Source organism: Delphinus delphis, chromosome 11 (genome assembly GCF_949987515.2).
Source record: "Delphinus delphis chromosome 11, mDelDel1.2, whole genome shotgun sequence".
NCBI classification, from domain to species: Eukaryota; Metazoa; Chordata; class Mammalia; order Artiodactyla; family Delphinidae; genus Delphinus; species Delphinus delphis.
The window spans coordinates 99,385,766-99,403,764 of record NC_082693.1 but is presented as its reverse complement, the minus strand read 5'-3'; the positions used below and the strand labels follow the sequence as shown (position 1 = coordinate 99,403,764).

The 17,999-nt window shown below is 62.0% G+C and overlaps 1 protein-coding gene across 1 annotated transcript in view; it reads right to left on the bottom strand.

The window, feature by feature from the left end:
- TBC1D22A (TBC1 domain family member 22A) overlaps nucleotides 1-17,999 on the bottom strand; it is a 314,302-nt gene that overhangs the window by 76,432 nt on the left and 219,871 nt on the right. Inside the window, exon 11 of the mRNA XM_060025836.1 lies at nucleotides 8,364-8,491. Coding sequence (XP_059881819.1) covers nucleotides 8,364-8,491 — 128 coding nt within the window. The remainder of the gene's footprint in view (nucleotides 1-8,363; nucleotides 8,492-17,999) is intronic.

Genomic DNA, 17,999 nt, shown 5'->3' with positions numbered 1-17,999 from the left:
CAGGCCTCCACAGCCCGCCTCTCCGCCGACAGCTGCCACCTCCTGCCACCTGCCTGCAAGTCTCCGGAGCGAGTGCCAGGCCTCCGCCGGCTGGCCAGGGCCCCTCCCCTCGAGGGCCAGCAGGCGTCTCCAGCACAGGAAGCCCGACAGGACTCCTCCCTCCCACGCCCTCCCCAGTCTATCCCACCCCATCTTGCCCAACACAGTAGACGCACCTGAACCATCTCCTGCCACGGAGACACGAATGCACGAATTATCTCCTGCTGCTCGACAAAGCCCACGAGCCGCGGGCAGGACAGGCGTCCCTCGTCTTGCTGTCTGCGTGGCTCAGACCTGCTTCGGCTGGGTCTTCTGGCTCAGGGCCTCGCACAGGCTCAGCCCAGGGCCAGCTTGGGGCCGTGGTCATCTCGTGTCCCCAGGCTCGTGGCTGATGGCAGCCTCGGGTCCTCCCCTCTGGGCAGCTGACAACGTGGCAGCAGCTCCCCTCGGAGCAAGCCAGGGTGGGAGCAGAGAGACGGGGTCACAGTCTCAGAGGTGACATCCCCACACGCTTGCTGGATCCCCTTGTAGGAAGTGAGTCACCACCTGCAGCCCACACTAGGGGGTGGTGCCCGCAGGAGGGCAGGACACGGACACCTGGCAGCGGGCACCACTGCAGGCCCTTCCAGAATCATCCCCCGACCTAGCCGCGTCTCTCACTCTTCAGCCCGTCCCTCTGACTCCACCTTCAAACTTCAGGGTGTACATAAAGTCTGGAAACACCCGTACTGTACCCTTCACCAGATGCCCCAGCCTGGAGATGCCCGGGCAACGGGCACAGCCACACGCGGTGCCTGATTATTGCAGATCCAGCTCTGCTCGCGCCTCTCGCCTGGAGCCTGCGGGCCTCTCCACACGGCCCCCACCCCATCCCGGCCGGGCTCTCAGGACGCCGTTAGCCTGAAATGCTCTTCCCTGAGAGCCCCTCCCAAAACTCCCGTCACACAGCAGCGCCCCTGCAGGGCCACCTCCTGCGGACCACCTCCCTCCCCCCCGCTGCCCCTGGCTGCACAGCCCTGCGCCCCCCCCCCACACACAGCCAGGCCCACCTTCTCCCCAGGGTTTGCTTGGGCTCCCTGACGGGAGGCGGGCTCTGTGAGATCAGGACCCACCTCTTCCGTGGCTGGGTCCCCAGCGCCGAGGACAGGGCCAGGCCCACAGCAGGCACCCAACACACGAGCACTGACTGTGACTCCGGGGCCCGGCCGGCCACAGGGGTCCCACACCGCCGGGCTCCTTCCCGGGAGGCCGGGAAGTCTGCTGAAGTGCAGGGGCGGCCTCCCCTCTGGCGACAGCTTGCTCGCCGCCTCCAAGGATAGGGAGGCTGTAGCAATGGGGAGACTTCACCTAAAATGGCGCAAACGGCCACGCCTGCCACAGCAGACGGGGCATCTCAGGACCAGAGCCAGCTCAGGGCCTCGGGGCACGCAGGTCTCTGCGGCAGGCAGCGGGGGCCCCGGCACGTGAGGGGGCAGCGGGCAGCTGGCCTTCAACGGGCCCGAGGCCCTGCCCTGCCCCCTGCCCCTGACTGGTGCGGCCGGGAGCTGTGAGACACGGGGCCGGATCCCAGAAAGGGCCCAGCTAGGCCCCCAGGACCCTGGAGGAGCTCAACACACAGCCCTGCCACCGCATGAGAGCGGAAGGCTGCAGCTCGGCCCCCTGCCCTCACACACAGGGAGCTGTAGGGTGCCAGCTCCTCAGACCGCAGCCCCACTGTCCCCGCACATGGCAGAGTGCTCGGCCGGGGCCAGGGACACGCGGATGGCAGGGGCCCAGGTGGTGGGACCCTGCTTGGGCCACACGCCGTTGGAATGACGCAGAGGCCAAGTCACTTGAGCTCCGAGACCCCAGTTCCAATTTCTGTAAAAACTGGTTGATAACAGTGACAGCCCGGCAATAGAACCCAGAATTCGTACAGCTCTACAGTCTACAAAATACCGGGGACAGCGGTGTGGGAAGAAAAGGGCTCTTACCCAGCACCCACTGCGCGCATGGTGCTTTCTAAGCTCCGCGCGGGAAGCACCCAGTTCCCCACGAGTCTGGCTGGCGTGGCCGCGTCTGCCCCTGAGCCCGAACAGCAGCGCAGCTGTGCAGCCCATGTGGCCCCGGGCCCCAAATGCTGCCTGCCTCGCCCTTTACAGGACCTGTCTGCCGATCCTTGCATTAGAAACTCCTCCTTAGTCCCAACAGCAACCCTAGGAGCTGAGCTTCAGGACACCGGACCTGCCCAAGGCCGTGAGGACAGCGCTGGGCTAGGATGGAGTCCGTTCTGCCAGAGTCCCAGAGGTCACAGTATCCACGGGGCTTACGTGGAACATCCAAACAAATCCTTACGTTCCATTTGGCCACAGAAGAGCGATTCGGAGCTTTATTGGTAGAAAATGCCCTCCTGCCACTTCCCTCTGACGGCGTGTGTGCCAAGAGCCAGGGCCAAGGGCCGGGAGCACCACCCCAGGCTGCTCTGAGGCTCGAGTGAGACGGCCCTGCACCAGGAGGGAGGGGCGGTGAGAAAGGGAGCAGCTCGCCAGCCAGGCCCCCAAGTGTGTGTGTCCACGTTTCCTCTCCTGTGTCAACAGCCGGCCCCTACAGACGCACTCGGGGACACGAGCAGTACGTATACATTCTTAATTAGAACTCCAGCGGCCTTTAGACGCCACTAAGAAGGAATTTAATAAACGCTTTAAGCCAGTGAAGCCACCTTGCAACACTCACCTGGCAAAAGGAAGTTTTTCCTTTTCTTCTAACACAATCACTAGGTTGTGGGAAACGTCAGCCTCCGTACGCCCTCACCTACCCAAGCCGCAGTCCTCGGGATGGGGCGGGGGCCACTGCCATTCCTGAAGTCACACACATCATCACCTCTGCGCGGACACGAGGCTGTGATGCCCCCTCCCCTGGCCCGGGGCCAGTGATGGGTATCAGCCAGTGATGGGAAGACCTCAGTGAGAGCCGGAATGGGAAGGAAGGAAGTTACTAGAACGTAGAGAACAGATAGCACCGTTCTGAGAACCTGGCTCTCACATTTCCGTTCCAGAAAGCTGCTGACGTTCTTTTTCACTCCAAGACAGGTCCCAGCGGAGCACACCCTTCTGAATCAGCCTCGGGGCGCCGGGGAAGGAGGGACAGGGGCAGAGCTGTCCGCCGCCCGGTGCACCCACCTCTTCGGTTCTACCGACAAGCCCGTCAGCTTGGAAATGCCCGGGGTTTCCCACCGCAGCCCCCTCCCTGCACAGGCGCACCTCTCAGAGGACAAGGGGCTCCAGCCAAGTCCATTTCCTCACATTCTCCCCAGGGCTGGCTCGAGTCACTGCCCTGCCGGACCTGCACCTGACAGCTGCTGCCTGATGCCCACGGGTCCTGACCTGACAGCTGCTGCCCGATGCCCACGGGTCCTGACCTGACAGCTGCTGCCCGATGCCCACGGGTCCTGACCTGCCCGCTGCTGCCCGATGCCCACGGGTCCTGACCTGCCTGCTACTGCCCGATGCCCACGGGTCCTGACCGCCCGCTGCTCCCCGACGCCCACGGGTCCTGACCTACCCGCTGCTGCCCGATGCCCACGGGTCCTGACCGCCCGCTGCTCCCCGACGCCCACGGGTCCTGACCTGCCCGCTGCTCCCTGACGCCCACGGGTCCTGACCTGCCCGCTGCTGCCCGATGCCCACGGGTCCTGACCGCCCGCTGCTCCCCGACGCCCACGGGTCCTGACCTGCCCGCTGCTGCCCGACGCCCACGGGTCCTGACCTGCCCGCTGCTGCCCGATGCCCACGGGTCCTGACCGCCCGCTGCTCCCCGACGCCCACGGGTCCTGACCTGCCCGCTGCTCCCTGACGCCCACGGGTCCTGACCTGCCCGCTGCTGCCCGATGCCCACGGGTCCTGACCGCCCGCTGCTCCCCGACGCCCACGGGTCCTGACCGCCCGCTGCTCCCCGACGCCCACGGGTCCTGACCTGCCCGCTGCTCCCTGACGCCCACGGGTCCTGACCTGCCCGCTGCTGCCCGACGCCCACGGCCCTGACCCGCTGACCCCACCCGTCCCTGACAGAGCAGTGCTGCATGCAGCTACCCGGGGTGGGCCTGTTCAACATAAATCTCAGTGAACCAAAATGCAAACTAGAAATGCAGTTCCTCGGTCACACTGGTCATATTTTTCGAGTGTGGAAAACCCACATGTGCCTAGAGGCTCCCCTCTGGGTGGTCCCGTCATCCTAGAGCCTTCTGCTGCCCTGGGGCCTCTCTCCCTGGCTCGCACTCTGGTGCGTCCTCTCCTGCCCGGGGATGCCCTCCTCCGGCTGCCCGGCCTCTTCCCCTGACCTTCCCTAAGCCACGTCGGCCACGCCCACGAGGGCCTTCCTTTTAAAGGCCGAGTAACGTTCCATTGTGTGTGTGTGTATGTGTGTGTGCGCACGTATATATAGACACACATATGTGTATACACACACAATTTCTTTATCTTTTCATCCATCGATGGACACTTGGGTCGTTCCATATCTCGGCTGCCATGAACATGAGGGTGCAGATACCTCTGTGAGATAATTTCATTGCCTTTAGACAAGTTCCGTAAAGTCGCAGGATAAAAAAAACATCAACATACAGAACTTGGTTGCATTTCTATACACGAACAATAAACTGTTGGAGAGAGAAATTAAGAAAACCACCCCATTCACAACTGCATCAAAAACAAAATGCTTCGGAATAAATTTAACCAAGAAAGTGAAAAATCTGTTCACTGAAAACTAAAAAAAACACTGATGAATGAAATTGGAGAAGACATAAATAAATGGAAAGACACTCCTCATTTGTGGACTGAAAGAATCAGTACTGTGAAAATGTCCATATTACCCAAAGCGACGCAAGGCATTCCCTACCAAAACTCCAACGGCATTTTTCACAGATACAGAAAAACAAACCTAAGATCTGTATGGAGCCACAAAAGACCCCGAACAGCTAAAGCAACCTTGAGCTGGCCGACATTCTAATGCCATTTAGGAGAAAAGAAATACAAACCAGGAAACGCACTTCGATCTCCCATCTTTCAGGAGATCAGCAGGTGCCGACTCCTCTGGCTGTCTCCTCCCGGGCAGGTCCCCGGGTGGGGGGGCGGGGGGGAGGACACTCCCACTCACAGTGGGGGAGGGGGGTTTGCCGCACCGCCGACACCCGGAGAAGCTCACGCGGTCCTTGCCCGCGTGGTGGGACAGCAGCCCCAGTGCATATCCCAGAGAGCGAGCAACTGGGGGACCAGGGACCCTCCTCAACAGCGCACAGGCACACCTACTCCCATGGTCTGGGAGGAGGTCAAGCAGCTCAGACAGAAGGGAGGCTTTTGTCCCAGGAACTGCCGGGGGAGGAGCTGGCCCGGGAGTCGGGGGTTGCGGTCCCTGTAGTCAGTCGCCTGTGCCCACCAGGCCTCCAGACATAAAGTGCAGCCAGGGACGCGGGGAGAGAGCGCAGCCCTAGGACCCACCTCTGCGCCCAGGGCGCTGGCAGGGACGCACGCACTCCCCAGGACTCCAGCCGCTGCCGGGAGACGCCCGAGGTGCAGCCCTGGGCTTCGCAGGGACGCAGAGGCCCACGAGCCATGAGCCACGGCCACCGTCCGGGGCCCACCCACGTTACGATAAAATAGAAGCCGCATCTGTGGCTGTTTTTCCACAGGAAAGCAATTCCAGAGAAGGTGCGTGAAACCAAAGACCCCGAGGGAGGCCCGCTGAAGCTGGAACGCAGGCCTCGAGGCGCAGATTAGCTCTGAGCACAGAGGGGCGAGAGCTGAAGCGCCGCTCGGTGCCCGCCAGCAGGCAGGGTGCCCTGGAGCCCAAGCCCCCGAAACGCGCAGCCGAGCTGCTTTCCGGCCTGCTGCCCCAGCCCTCCGCAGCCTGGGACTGGCCCCCCAGGCCCTCGGGGCCGGACCCAGAGGGCCGGGCTCGACTTCACTGTCCAGGTAGCAGCAGGAGGTGGCAGGTGTGGCCTGGAAACACCCGCGTGCCCTCCCGTCAGCCCCGCGGGGCCCTCGCTCGCTAGGGAGGGAGCCCACGCCTCCTCCGCACGGAGCGGGGGCGTGGAGGGGAGCCCACGAGAGGGGAAGCGAGGGCCGGGAGGACACGGGCAGGACGGAGCGCATCCCGGCTGCCCTGACGGCCTCAGCCCTGCGGCCGTGGACCCACAGCACAGCACAGGGGCCCAGAGTTTTCTCTCTCATTTGAGGTGTCAGCTCCAGCTATGGCGGGTGGGACGCTCCCTCTGGGAGCTGGACCACAGCAGCCTGCACGGCGCCCGCGCCCCGCGCACTTCTCGCATGGGGCACATCACGCCCCCAGGGGGCAGGGCTCACCTCCCTGCTCTTCGGCTGCTTCTGGATGATCTGAGCTTTTTAATTGCCTTTCTTCCTCCTTGTAACTAAGGCCCCTCATGCGTTTCTGTGCCATCGGCTAGTCCGCGGCCTGGGGCACATTATGGGTAGCCTTTTGTTGACGCGTGCCCCAAGAGGATTTTAAGCTACCTTGCTTGTAAGGGATTAAAGAGTTCCTGAAACCTGTAATGGCCCAGCTAATAAACACCCTGGTTTAAGGGAGAGTAATCACCCGATTGCCATCCTGCGATTACTATGTACTTTCATTGCCAAAAGATGCAACACAATTTCATGGTCACTTGGGCCTGTAAAATAGAAATACCCCCAAGTTTTAAGATACGAAAAGGTTTACGACGAGGGTACCGTCAGTTCAACGACCAGTCCACGGTACAAATGAGTCAATCCACAACAAAATTTAATTTCAAGAAAATTAACTCCATAAAGATGCCACGATTGTGCTTAGAGTTTTAATATCTATAAGGAGTTTTAGTGAAGTGGTGCAGGACCACAGACGCGCAGACCCATTTTCTGCTCCTCAAAATGCGACTGACTTAATACCTAGTTTATTCATAATGGGGACAGTATTACAGGGGACTCTGTGTTTAATGAGGGGGGTCAGGACCTCAGTGTAACCCATCACCAGTGCAGAGCGTTCAAAATTTACGGGATACGAAGTTTTGCTTCCTGCAACGTAATGAGACCTGATCGATTGCACCAGGCCAATGGCCACTTTAACCAAACAGCCCCCCCAAAACGGCTTTACATCCCAGGAAATGTGAGTGGCTAGAAATTCTGTAGCCGTCAAGTACCTACGAAAGCAAAACCAAAGTGGGGGATTCGGACGCGGCTACTGACCGGTCGTAATTCCTGTAGCCAACACCATTAGAACACACAGCTGCACAAAGGAAAAGCAAAGTCACAACACAGGGCTTCAGAGCCACAGAAACAGCCACAGACCCCGCGCCGGGCACACGGGCCGGCGTGAGGAACAAAGCTCTGGGCTACTGTTCTCGATGACCTGGGAGAAGTGTGCTCAGAACTCAAGGCTGGCGGGCACGGGGGCCAACAGGGCAGCAGCTCAAGGTCCCCATCCCACGGGACGATCGTGCCATATAGACCAAGGGCTCCATTGACGAGGAGGCCGGGGGGCGAGGCCCTTCCAGCCTGCTCAGGGCCTCGGGACCCCACCGCCATCTTCGTGGACGTCCATGCACGGGAGCCCAACCCTGCGTCTGGGGCTCCTGCTGCCCCGCGAAGAAGCCCGTGGCCTGGGGCTCCCTCTCCCAGCCTCCAAAGGCAGCTGCCCCGTCCAAGGCCCACAAAGGGCTGGCGCCCAGTGCAGGAAAACCTTGCCTCCCCGAGTTAAGAATGAAAGCCAGCCTCTGAGGAGACGCCACTCCAAGTACACACAAGGTGCCTGCTCACCGCGAGGGATGAGGAAAGGCCAGCGTGGAACCCCCGGCACGGCCTCAGCCTCGGCAAACATCTCCAAGAAACGGGAGAGGAGTTAGAATAAGCAACGTGACACTCAAGGGAACAAAGGTGGTTTGTTCCAGAAAACGCTGTGGAGAGGAGGAAACTTCACAGCGCACTGAATCTGTCGGGGACTTTTTGAAATCCTTATCACGAGTGACTCAAAACACAGCCAAGGTGTGAGTCCTGAGCGTGAGTGTGTCCGGCACATGCAGCTCAGAGTCTCGCTGCAGTTACACCTGCCCCGGGGCCCCGGCCAAAGTGCAGGCTGCACAGCGGGATGAAATCCAGCTACAGGTAAAACTACATCAGGTTCTTTTCCCTGTCTTACGTCTAGTCAAATGACAAGAACGCCAGAAGCGGACTCTAAAAAGACGGCATTTCAGTGGAGAGGATGCTTCGAAGGCGAAATTGAGCACAGCAAACGGACGCAGAGCAGCAGGCGGCGGGAGGTGAGGCGCCGCGGGCACCGCGGGAGGGAGGGGCGCGAGGGGCGCTCACCTGGTAGGTGTCCCACAGGCGGATGGTGCAGCGCAGGGGCACCTCGCGCATCAGCAGGTTGTTCATCCAGCGGAAGGCGAACTGCAGGTACCTCACCTCGTGCTGGTCCAGGTGCCGGTGGACTTGCCCTGCAGGGACAAACACAGGCCCCGCGGCTGTCAGGAGAGCCCCCGGGGGTCTGCCCCTTCCCTGAGGCCCCGGGCTCACCTCGGAACCCCTCCAACCAGCCGAGGCACCGCCCCCAAGGAGCACGGACGGAAAAGGAACTTCCACCCCAAGACCTCAGACTCTCTTCCTCAAGGATATGGGTGGTGACGGCAGTAACGGTAACTAGGACCACGACAGCTCCTGTGGGCGGACTGTGCGCCCCGTCTGGGATGCCCCGAGCCCCACCCCAGGAACACGGGCAGGCCCAGTCCTGCCCTACAGACGGCGGCACTGGTTTGAGAGGCCAGCGGATGCTCGGGGGCACGCGGCGGGGCTCAGCTGACCTTCACCCGTCTGGCCCACCAGATACGGGCTGCAGTCCTGAGAGAGGGGATGGCTTCGCCCTCATGCCGGCCCGGGTCCCATGGGCTCCTGGGCCCCACGGGCTCTCGGGCCCGGCCAGTGAGGGGGCAGGCGGGCCCATCCCTGGATCCTAGGTTTGGGGCTTCTGTGAAGACAGCAGGGCCCCTGGAGAGAACCAGGCCCGAGGCGCCATCTCCCACCAGCCACAGAGTCTCTCCCCGTCATGGCGCTCCACGGCTCGAGCCCCCAGCGTCCCCTGCCCAGGCCTCTCTGCTGGGCTCTCAACAACCCGCGGGAAAGGCTTCAGAGCTCACTGGAGCTCCGAGGTCCTGGGACCCTGGAAGTGCCCCTCCACGGAAGCAGAGACTCTGGGGGTCATGGTGACTGTGCTGCATTTTCCCAACATTCTGCCCTGGGAAGAGCCACTCGAAGGGCCAGGGGAGGACGGGTGCTGCCTTATAAAACAGGCAAATATGGCCTAATTATCCAGACTGGGGACTGGGACGTGCCCACCCTGACTTCCGGCCACCAGGACCCACGAGTGTGGCCCACGGCCCCGTGTCTGCACATGCCCAGAGTCACTGGCTCCTCCTGTGGTCTTACCCCCCGCTCCCCGCCTGCCCTGAGAGGCAACCCTGAGAAAAGTGTACAGCTCCTTCAGTTCTCCCAACGAAAGTTCTAGAAGCAGCAAACAAACAAGCGACAGCCAGGGGATCAGGGAAGCGCGAGGCCAGCTCAGAAGGCTGCAGTGTGGGCCGACAGCGATCTCGGGTTCCCAGACGTCACCCTCATCTCAGCGGCTGTTAAAACACAGCTTTCTCGGTGCATCTCGACTTTCTGGATCAGAATCTTCCCGGCGGGATCTGAGTTTCTGTGTCTCCGGAAGATTCTTATGTCAGCCACACCCCTGTGCTGGGAGCCCTCTCAGGGACAAGTTACACAAGGACTCGGCACCCGGGCCCCCAGAGACAGAGGAAGACGGGGCTCCAGCCTCTGACGCAGGGTCCACGTCCCGGGAGGAGCTCCCCACGCAGGGCAGGGCTGGCTCTGTGGTCCGCCCTGCAGCTTCTAACAGCTTATGTTGTGTTAAATACACTTACTTGTTAACTTCACCTCACGACCCAAAACGGTCCCCTGCTGCTCCAGCGGAGGATGAAGTGGGAGCAGAGTCACAGCACAGAGCCTCCACAGCGGCAGCCCCGGCAGAAACGAGCCACACGGCTTGTCACCGAGGAGAGCCCTGGGGTCTGCAAGGGGAAGTGTCCTCCCCGTGTCCCCAGCTTGTAAGCTCAGGGGGCCGCCTAATACCACGAGGGAATTCCTCTCAAGACGTCGTGAGGGCCCCGTACATGGCCCACAGTTTGAGAGACACCAGCTGGCAGACAAAGAAGGACCAGCTGGGCCAGAACCGCCCTTCTCGGCCCCCGGCCCCCCAGCACTGCGCCTGCTCGGGTGACACCGTGTGCCCGGCGAGGCCCCACCCGGGCGCCGCCCCAGTCCCTCCCCCCATGCCAGCCTCCTTCCTCCTGGTTCCACAGCCTCCTCCCTGGACCCCGTGTCACACTGCCCGGGCTTCGCTGCTTAGGGCTGTGCCTGCCCCAGGATGTGAGCTGCTCCACAGCAGGTGTGGTGCCTGAGACCCTCCGTACCTGCAGCCCCGGGACACACTAGGTGCACAGTAAGCATGAGCCAGACGACGGGTGAATGAATGAATGAGGGAATGAATGAAGTTAGAAAACGGGTAACTGAACACGTGAATAAACCGCCCATTTCTCAGTCATCCGCCCCCATTTCTCCACGACGAGATACTGCGGAGCTTTCCAGCAACGCGATGGGACGTCCTGCTCTTTTCAAAGAATTAAGATCTACCTCTAAGCTGAAAACAGCGGCAGCTACAAAGCCGGAAAGTTCCGTGGGGCCCTGAGTGGCCCCCCGTGCCCGTTCCCCAAGGGTGGCAGCCGAGGCCGGGGCACCGACGCGAGCACGCTGGCCAACGGGAAACGCAAATACCATCAACACCTGAAAACCGGCAGTTCAGAAAATGAATCAATTTACTGAACAAAGATCTTTTACACAGAAACAGGGGAGTGAGCTTCCACGAGTGCAGTCGGCAGCGGGGGCAGAGCGGGCGACAGCTCCGAAGAGAAAACCGCCTCCTGAATACAGAGCGCCCGAAGGAGGGGGACCCGGCAGGGGCCGCTCCCAGGACAGGCCTGGACGATCAGGGGCTCCAGCACCTGCCACTCACGAGCCACTGAAACTCTCCGGGACACATGGGTCGAGGACAGAGCAGCGGGCGGCAGGCCGGCAGGGCCAGGCGCCTCCTGCCCAGGCCCGCACGGGGCGCCGACGCCACCCCACACCAGGCGCTCGCCGGGTGTTGATAATCGGGAAGGCGGGGCGACTCCGAGTTCACCCTCGCGGATTCAGGTGGCTTTTCATGGGTTGTGGAGCCCTGGGTGTCCCTGGACCGCGGTGCCCGTGGGGCGGGACCTTGTCTGGACCCAGGGATTGGCACAGAGCCAGGCCCGGCGTGTGGCGTGTGCCCGGCACATTCGCGGGTCAAGTGGAGTGACGGCCGGATGCGCTCGGAGGCGGGGGCAGGGCGGTGGCGTGGAATGAGCCGCCCGCAGTCCCCCAGCCACGTCCCTGCGCCTGCAGTGCCACTGGCCTCCTCGGCTGACGCAGAAGGTCACCGTTTACAAGCGGGGAAAACAAGCAACTCTAATAAGTGCCCGGGAGGCACACGACACCTTTCTAACGTGAACTGGCGAGCAAACTGATTTGCAAAATTAAACACATACTTCCGGAACATCTGTCACTGAAGGAACCTAACCAAACAAGTAAAAATAAACCTCTCTTCTCCTCCGTCAGTCCCACCTGAGGCCCGCCCACGGGGCTTTGGCAGACGCCACCCCGTCTCAGGCTCGGCCAGAGGAGCCCATCCCAGCCGGAGCGCGAGGACCAACGGCCCACTGGCCAGCTCTCGCCCACGGGACCTGTGCCCACGCGAGAAGCAGGCGAGGTGGCCCATCCGGGGGTGCACGTGGCAGTGGCAGACTCAGGACTGTCCCTCTCCGTGTCCTGAAATGACCCCACGATGCCAGATGGGCCCACAGACCCGCCCGGTATCTCCGGGTACCAGCACCCTGGGCACAGCCGGGGCCTCTGCAGAGCAAGGGCCACAGCGTCAACCCCACGAGGACACGGGCAGAGGCTGCTCATTCATCAGCTCTTTCCGGGAAGCTCTCGGGCGTCTCCATGTACCCCACCGCGTGTGACAGTGAAGCTACAGAGGAGACGTGGCCGGCGTCCTGCCCTCCACGAGCTCAGCAACGTGCAGGAGAGACAGAAAGAAAACGCAGCTTTGAGCCTCCGAGCTATTTCACCAGAGTTACCGACTGAGTGTCCTGAGGGCCTGGGCTTCTCTTCTGCCCGACGCAGGCCCGAGCTCCCGACAGCAGCGAAGCAGGCAGCCCCGGGCCCACCTGGTGGGGATGCGAGCCTCGTCCGCCAGGCTCCGACCCACGACCAGGCCCCCCCAGCCAACAGGAGCAGCCATCCCAGGACCGCGGGAGGCACTCCTTGGTCACGTGGAGGTGGCCGTTTCTCACCGATGGCCTGGCTTCTCCGGAAGCCACAATGAAGAGTGATGTGGCCACGGCCCCCGCCCACCTCCTAACGCACACAGTGAACTTCTGGGGAGGCCGCCTCTGCCCTGAACGCGTTGAAAAATGGACGCCTCAGCTCCAGCCACGACTTTCCATTTGTATACATTGGAGCGCAAACGTATGTGCCAGAAAGATTCTTATAAGCAAGCGTGAGCAGATGCTCTGTCACTGATAAAGGTAACTCGGTTAGCAGTGATTCTGGATTTGAAATTTCCATTTCACTGGAAATTAGAGGGGACATGGAATGAGTGACCAGGCAGATGTAATTATCATCTTTCAGGCTGAGGCGACGTTTTTCCATCAAAGCCTTCTGAGGCAGACCGCCACAAAGGCACAGGAAGTGCCCATCGCCCAGCACGTGCTGGACGCTTCTCCCAGCACCTGAAACGGCGCGTCTGCAGGCTGGGAATTCTGCTGAAACACCTTGTCTTCTTCATTAAAAACCAAAATAAATTACACAAACAGATTGTGTCCCAAGATTATGCTAAAAAGGAAAGAAAACACATACCCCGTTGGCTCGGCACGAAGAATAGGCACTGTCCACACAGGGCCGGGCGCTGCTCAGGTTTACTTGCCCCAAGAGTGAACCTAACCGCTCACACGTAGATACCTGACAAGGAAAACCGCCCCGGGCCACCCCCAACCCACTTCTGCCGGGCGAGGCCCGGAAAGGCTTTGGTTTGGGGTGGGGGGGTGGAGATTTCAATCCTCCAATCGGTTAAAAAGATAAAGAACTAAAACAAGAGCCAGTGGCAGGGAATGCAGGCCTCTCTGCAGCTGAGGAGGCCTTGTTCTGGGCTCACCCACCCTCCTCGTCTGCCAGGTCTGATGGACGGTAACAACAAACAGCTAGAAAAAAGCATCAGCCCCAAACAGGGGCAGGGCCGAGCCGCACGCCCAGGACCCCCGGCTGAGGACCCAGGGTGCAGGGCTGTGCCAAGGGGCAGGAGGAAGGAGCCGGACGGAGGACGACACCCAGGACGCCCGGCCCAGCAGCTCCCGGGGGAGAAGCGTCCAGGGCTCCCTGCTGCAGACAGACCTGCCGTGGCCACCCCCAGAGGCCACCAGGACGACAGAGGTCCCGAGCTGGGAGGGAACCGGGCGGGCAGACGGGGGGAGTGAAGGAAGCAGCTCAGGACCCAGGACCCGTGACTCCACTCCCCAAGCACACAACACGCTCACGCAGTGAGCGGGCCTGTCTTCTTCCTGAGGCAGAGCAGAGCCTGGGTCAGACTGGAGAACAGTAGAGAGACCTCGGGTTACAGCATCAGGAGAGCTGGGCTCAGATCCCAGGTCAGCTTCCAGAAGGTTCTCCAGGCTCTCAGCACCTCCAGGCCCTCCCTGGAACGGGGAGAGCCCCAGCTCCCTCACAGCACCCTCTCGGGAAAGTCCCGGGGTAGCGGCTGCCATACGGTGGGCATGTGACACAGGTGCCAGACCAAGAGGAGGGAGGAAGGGCAGCTAAGCCTCTTTCCAAAAGGAAATCTACCAGGGAAGCTCTGAGCAGGCAAACAAGGCCTCCGCTGAACAGGGCGCCTGCTCTCGGCCGCCTCAAGGAAGCCCCGGAGAGCAGACGCGGCTCCCAAGGCCTCGGGCCACAGGCCCATGTCAGGCTCCCCACAGACCCTTCTCAGCCATCACAGCGCAGTGAGCAAAGGGGCAGAGGGAGAGGACTCAGGACATGGGGACCTAGACAAACAGCGGGAAGGCGGCCAGGCTCTGGGCAGGGGCTCTGCCAGGACCTGAGACCAGCAGACGCACTGCCCCTCTAGCCACAGGGGACACACGTGTTCTGACGGGGCCACAGGTGACAGACCCTGGTCCCAGGGTCTCAGGACACGACAGGAGCTGGGCACTGAGCTCCATCATGCCCACGTGAGGAAGCCCCAGTAAAAACTCTGGACACGTGGGTTCAGCGGGTGAACACGTGAACCGTGGAGGGCGACAGGCGCTGACCCCAGGGCCGAGAGGAAGCGCCGAGTCCCCGGGCCCCTCCCGCCTCACCCTGCACTCTCTCCCCCGCCGGCTCTCCTGAGCTCTGTGAGCTGCTCCGGCGAGCAGGCCCTGGGGCCCCAGGAACCGCTGCCTTTATCACTGATGGGTCACAAGTGCGGGCGGCCTGGGGACCACGGGCGTGCAGCTGGCACTTCCCAGAGAACTGCGCCCTTCACGGGGGTCTGACGCTCACCCTGGCAGGGAGTGGCAGCGCTGTGCTGCGGGGCACCCACTTGGCACTTGGTGTCCAAGCAGAGGACTTCCTCCAGCATTAAACGACCCTGAGGGTTGAGATCCAGACAGACATCAGGGCAGGGGCCCAACTGCAGACACGTTCTCCCCAGATCACTCCTCCAAGGCTAGTTGAACACAGGCCAGGCCGCGGGGTCGCTAGCTTGTTGTATAGGAAGAAGAGGGGTGGTGGTGATGGCGGGTCGGACCCTACAGGCTGCCGCCCGTTTGTAAAGTGGGCAGTACACGCCCGGGAGGAGGTCACACCGGGCACACCTGGCCTTGGGGACAGGGACACCACCACACTCTCAGGACCCCAGCATAAACAGGAGAGTGGATGGAATGAAGCCTCCCAGCAGGTTGTAAAGAAATAGCGTTTATCTGGCACCACGCACACCACCTTTCCATCCCTAGAGAGGCACTAGGTTCTACTTTTCCGACAGAACCTCATCCAGAATACGAGTTCTCCTGGAGCTACACAGAACTGACGCGACGAGCTATGAGACCATGCTCCCTTCACAGACGTGCTCACGAGCATCTCGACGAACGCCCCAAACGGGGCTGTTTCCACAGAGCGGGGCACCGACTGCTCCACAAGCCACATGAGGGCTCCCTGCCCCTAGCCCTGGCCACGCCCAGAGAAGACAGGAAGTGGGTGCGACGCCAGATCCGGTGGATGGACCTCGGCCCACCCCCCACACCCATGCAAGGCTCCAGAGGGGACACAGGGCGGGGCTGGTGAGGCGTGCAGATCTCAGCGAGCTGCACTGTGGACAGACCTGAGCTCGCCGTGGGCAGGAGGCCAGCCCTGACACCACCCAAGTCTGCGATGAAATCGAAGACGTACAGCTTTCCCAGAAGTCTTCCCTCTCTCCATATGCACTTTAAGACTGAGAATCCGCCACAAAATATGTGTGAGAGTCTGACCTGGATTTGAGACTCCCCATGCCTGGTACTGGCTGGTCCCTGCCTCCCCACATTCAAGACTCAGCTCGAGCATCACTGCCCTTTTGAAGCCTTTTCTGACCTCTCTCCACCCTGGAGCTGACCCCCCTTCCTCAGTGCCCCTACCTCGACTCCTAGAGAGTGACTGTGACACTTCAGTGGCCTTGAGGTTTGCATGGCTGGGTGCTCTCTGCACACACGCAGCCGCTCCTGGCCTGGCCCTCGGGATGAGTGAACGGTGGGGCTCGTCCTCCCATGGGACACCTGTGTAAACCAAAGACTCAACAGTGGGTGCCATGAAGGCAGCTTCCCCAAACATCCACCTGGGGCTCCTCCGGCGTGAGCCGGCCAGCCAGGTGACCACGGTGCGGAGCGGGGGACCTGGGGCATGAACACCGGGCATCTGCCCGCCAGGAGGCCAGCACCCACACCAGGGTCTGGGCTGCCCTGACCAGACTGGCTGACAGGCCAGCAAGTGCTCAGGGGGCCTCTCCGAAGGCCCCCCCAGGGCTCCCAGTGCTAAGACAGAGGGGGTGGACCAGGGTTTCGGGGCACCAGCACGCACGTGCACACAGTCTTAATGAGCCGGTGAAGCCCCGTGCTACCAGGAAGGGCTGGGCTCTTGTGAAGCAGGGAAGGACCGAACCAGGGAGACGGGTGTTTGAGACTCCTGGCGGCCCTAGTTCAACCCTCAGCTGCTCGGCCAGCCCGGGGTCATCTGAAGTGAGGAGGGCTCAGCGGAGGCTCCGGAGGCCAGGCGGGGCTCTGCAGGGGCCTGAGTGGCGGATAAGCAGAGGCTGCTCTCCACCAGGGGACGACCAGGAGGAAGACAGCGGCCTGCGGCTGACCCTGCTCGCCTACAACCGAGACCCACAGCATGTTCCAGGGGCCGGGCTGCTCCCGGGAAGGAGCCAGCCCTCCCTGCCCCCATCCTACCTGCTGAGACCCCCCAGCATGGCTGGATTTCCTGTCCCGGCCCCTCTTCCCAGCCCTGGCTCTCCCGCTGCTGTTGTCAGCAAGCAAACGACGCAGAACAGCCCACACGGGTGGTGCCGCGGGAAACCTTGCTCACCCAGAACGCCTGCACACGTGTGGTCGCAGGCCAGGATGCCGTTCCCGCTGGAGCGCTTTCCACACCCGGGGACGGTGTGAGGACAGCGAGAATAAGGGCACCAAGAGGGAACTGCAGGTCTCCTCGCAATCAGGAGAGAGGCATCCAGGTGTAAGAAGGAGGTGGGCCACGGTGTCCACACACCCCTGTAACGCACGCATTCAACATGGAGCTAAGAGCATGCGTTGCCCTCAGGCTGCCTGGCGCAGACAAATGAAGAGACACCTTCCCCACGCAGCTGACAACGTGAGGATACCCAAAGCGACCCCCTTCAGGCTCCCCAGGTGCCACGTGGGGACCCGCACCCCTCAGCCCTGCGTCCCGTCGCACGGTGTCATTTCCCGGGTACACACGACGGGCAGCTCTGTGGCAACAGCTCTCTGTGCCCGTCTTGCCCCAGCCCCTAACCGCCTGCTGGTCTCCGGTGCCCCCCAGGCGCCAGCTACAGAGGACAGCCGCGGGTCCGCGTTCTCACCGCGCGGTGCCAACAGGTCCCCACGCGCCAGAGAGCCGGCTGCACGAGCGTCCAGCTCAGGGACCTTGGCTGCCACGCACTGGGGAAGACGGGGGGAGCGGGTCTCCTCGTCGCTGTCACGGGTTCCAAGGAGGGGTGCTAAGAGTCCCCTCGGCAGGGCGCCAACCAGAGACTGGAGCGGTCACACGCACACGTGGACACACGCTTGCACACGCAGGCGCACACTCGGGGCCCTCAGGAACCCGGGCTGAGGGGTGACAAGCATAGGCTCCGGAGTCAACAGACACTTCATCAGAGTGGGCGGAGGGACACTGCATCTGTGTGACCTGAGCAGAACGCTCCTGGCGGCCTCAGTCCCCGTGTGTCAGGTCAGGTCCCGTCAGCCCCGACCTCACCAGCCGTGGGGACGGGTGACATACCGAGTGCCTGCTGCAGGCAGAGCGTCACGGGCTGAGTGCCCAGCGCCCCAGCACTCCCAGCGCTGCTGGGTGAGGGGCTGTTCCCAGGCAACGCCTGGCGGAGACCACTGGCGCCCCCTGTCCGGGACCCCAGCCTGGACCAGGGAGGCTTAAGAGGCCATTAGAGGGGCTTCTGACACCTGCGCGCACCTCTCCTCCTTCCCGGCCCCCCGCACAGCGACAGAAGGGGGCAAACACTCGAGGGCCAGAGAAAGGCAGAGAGGTAGGCGTGAGAAACAG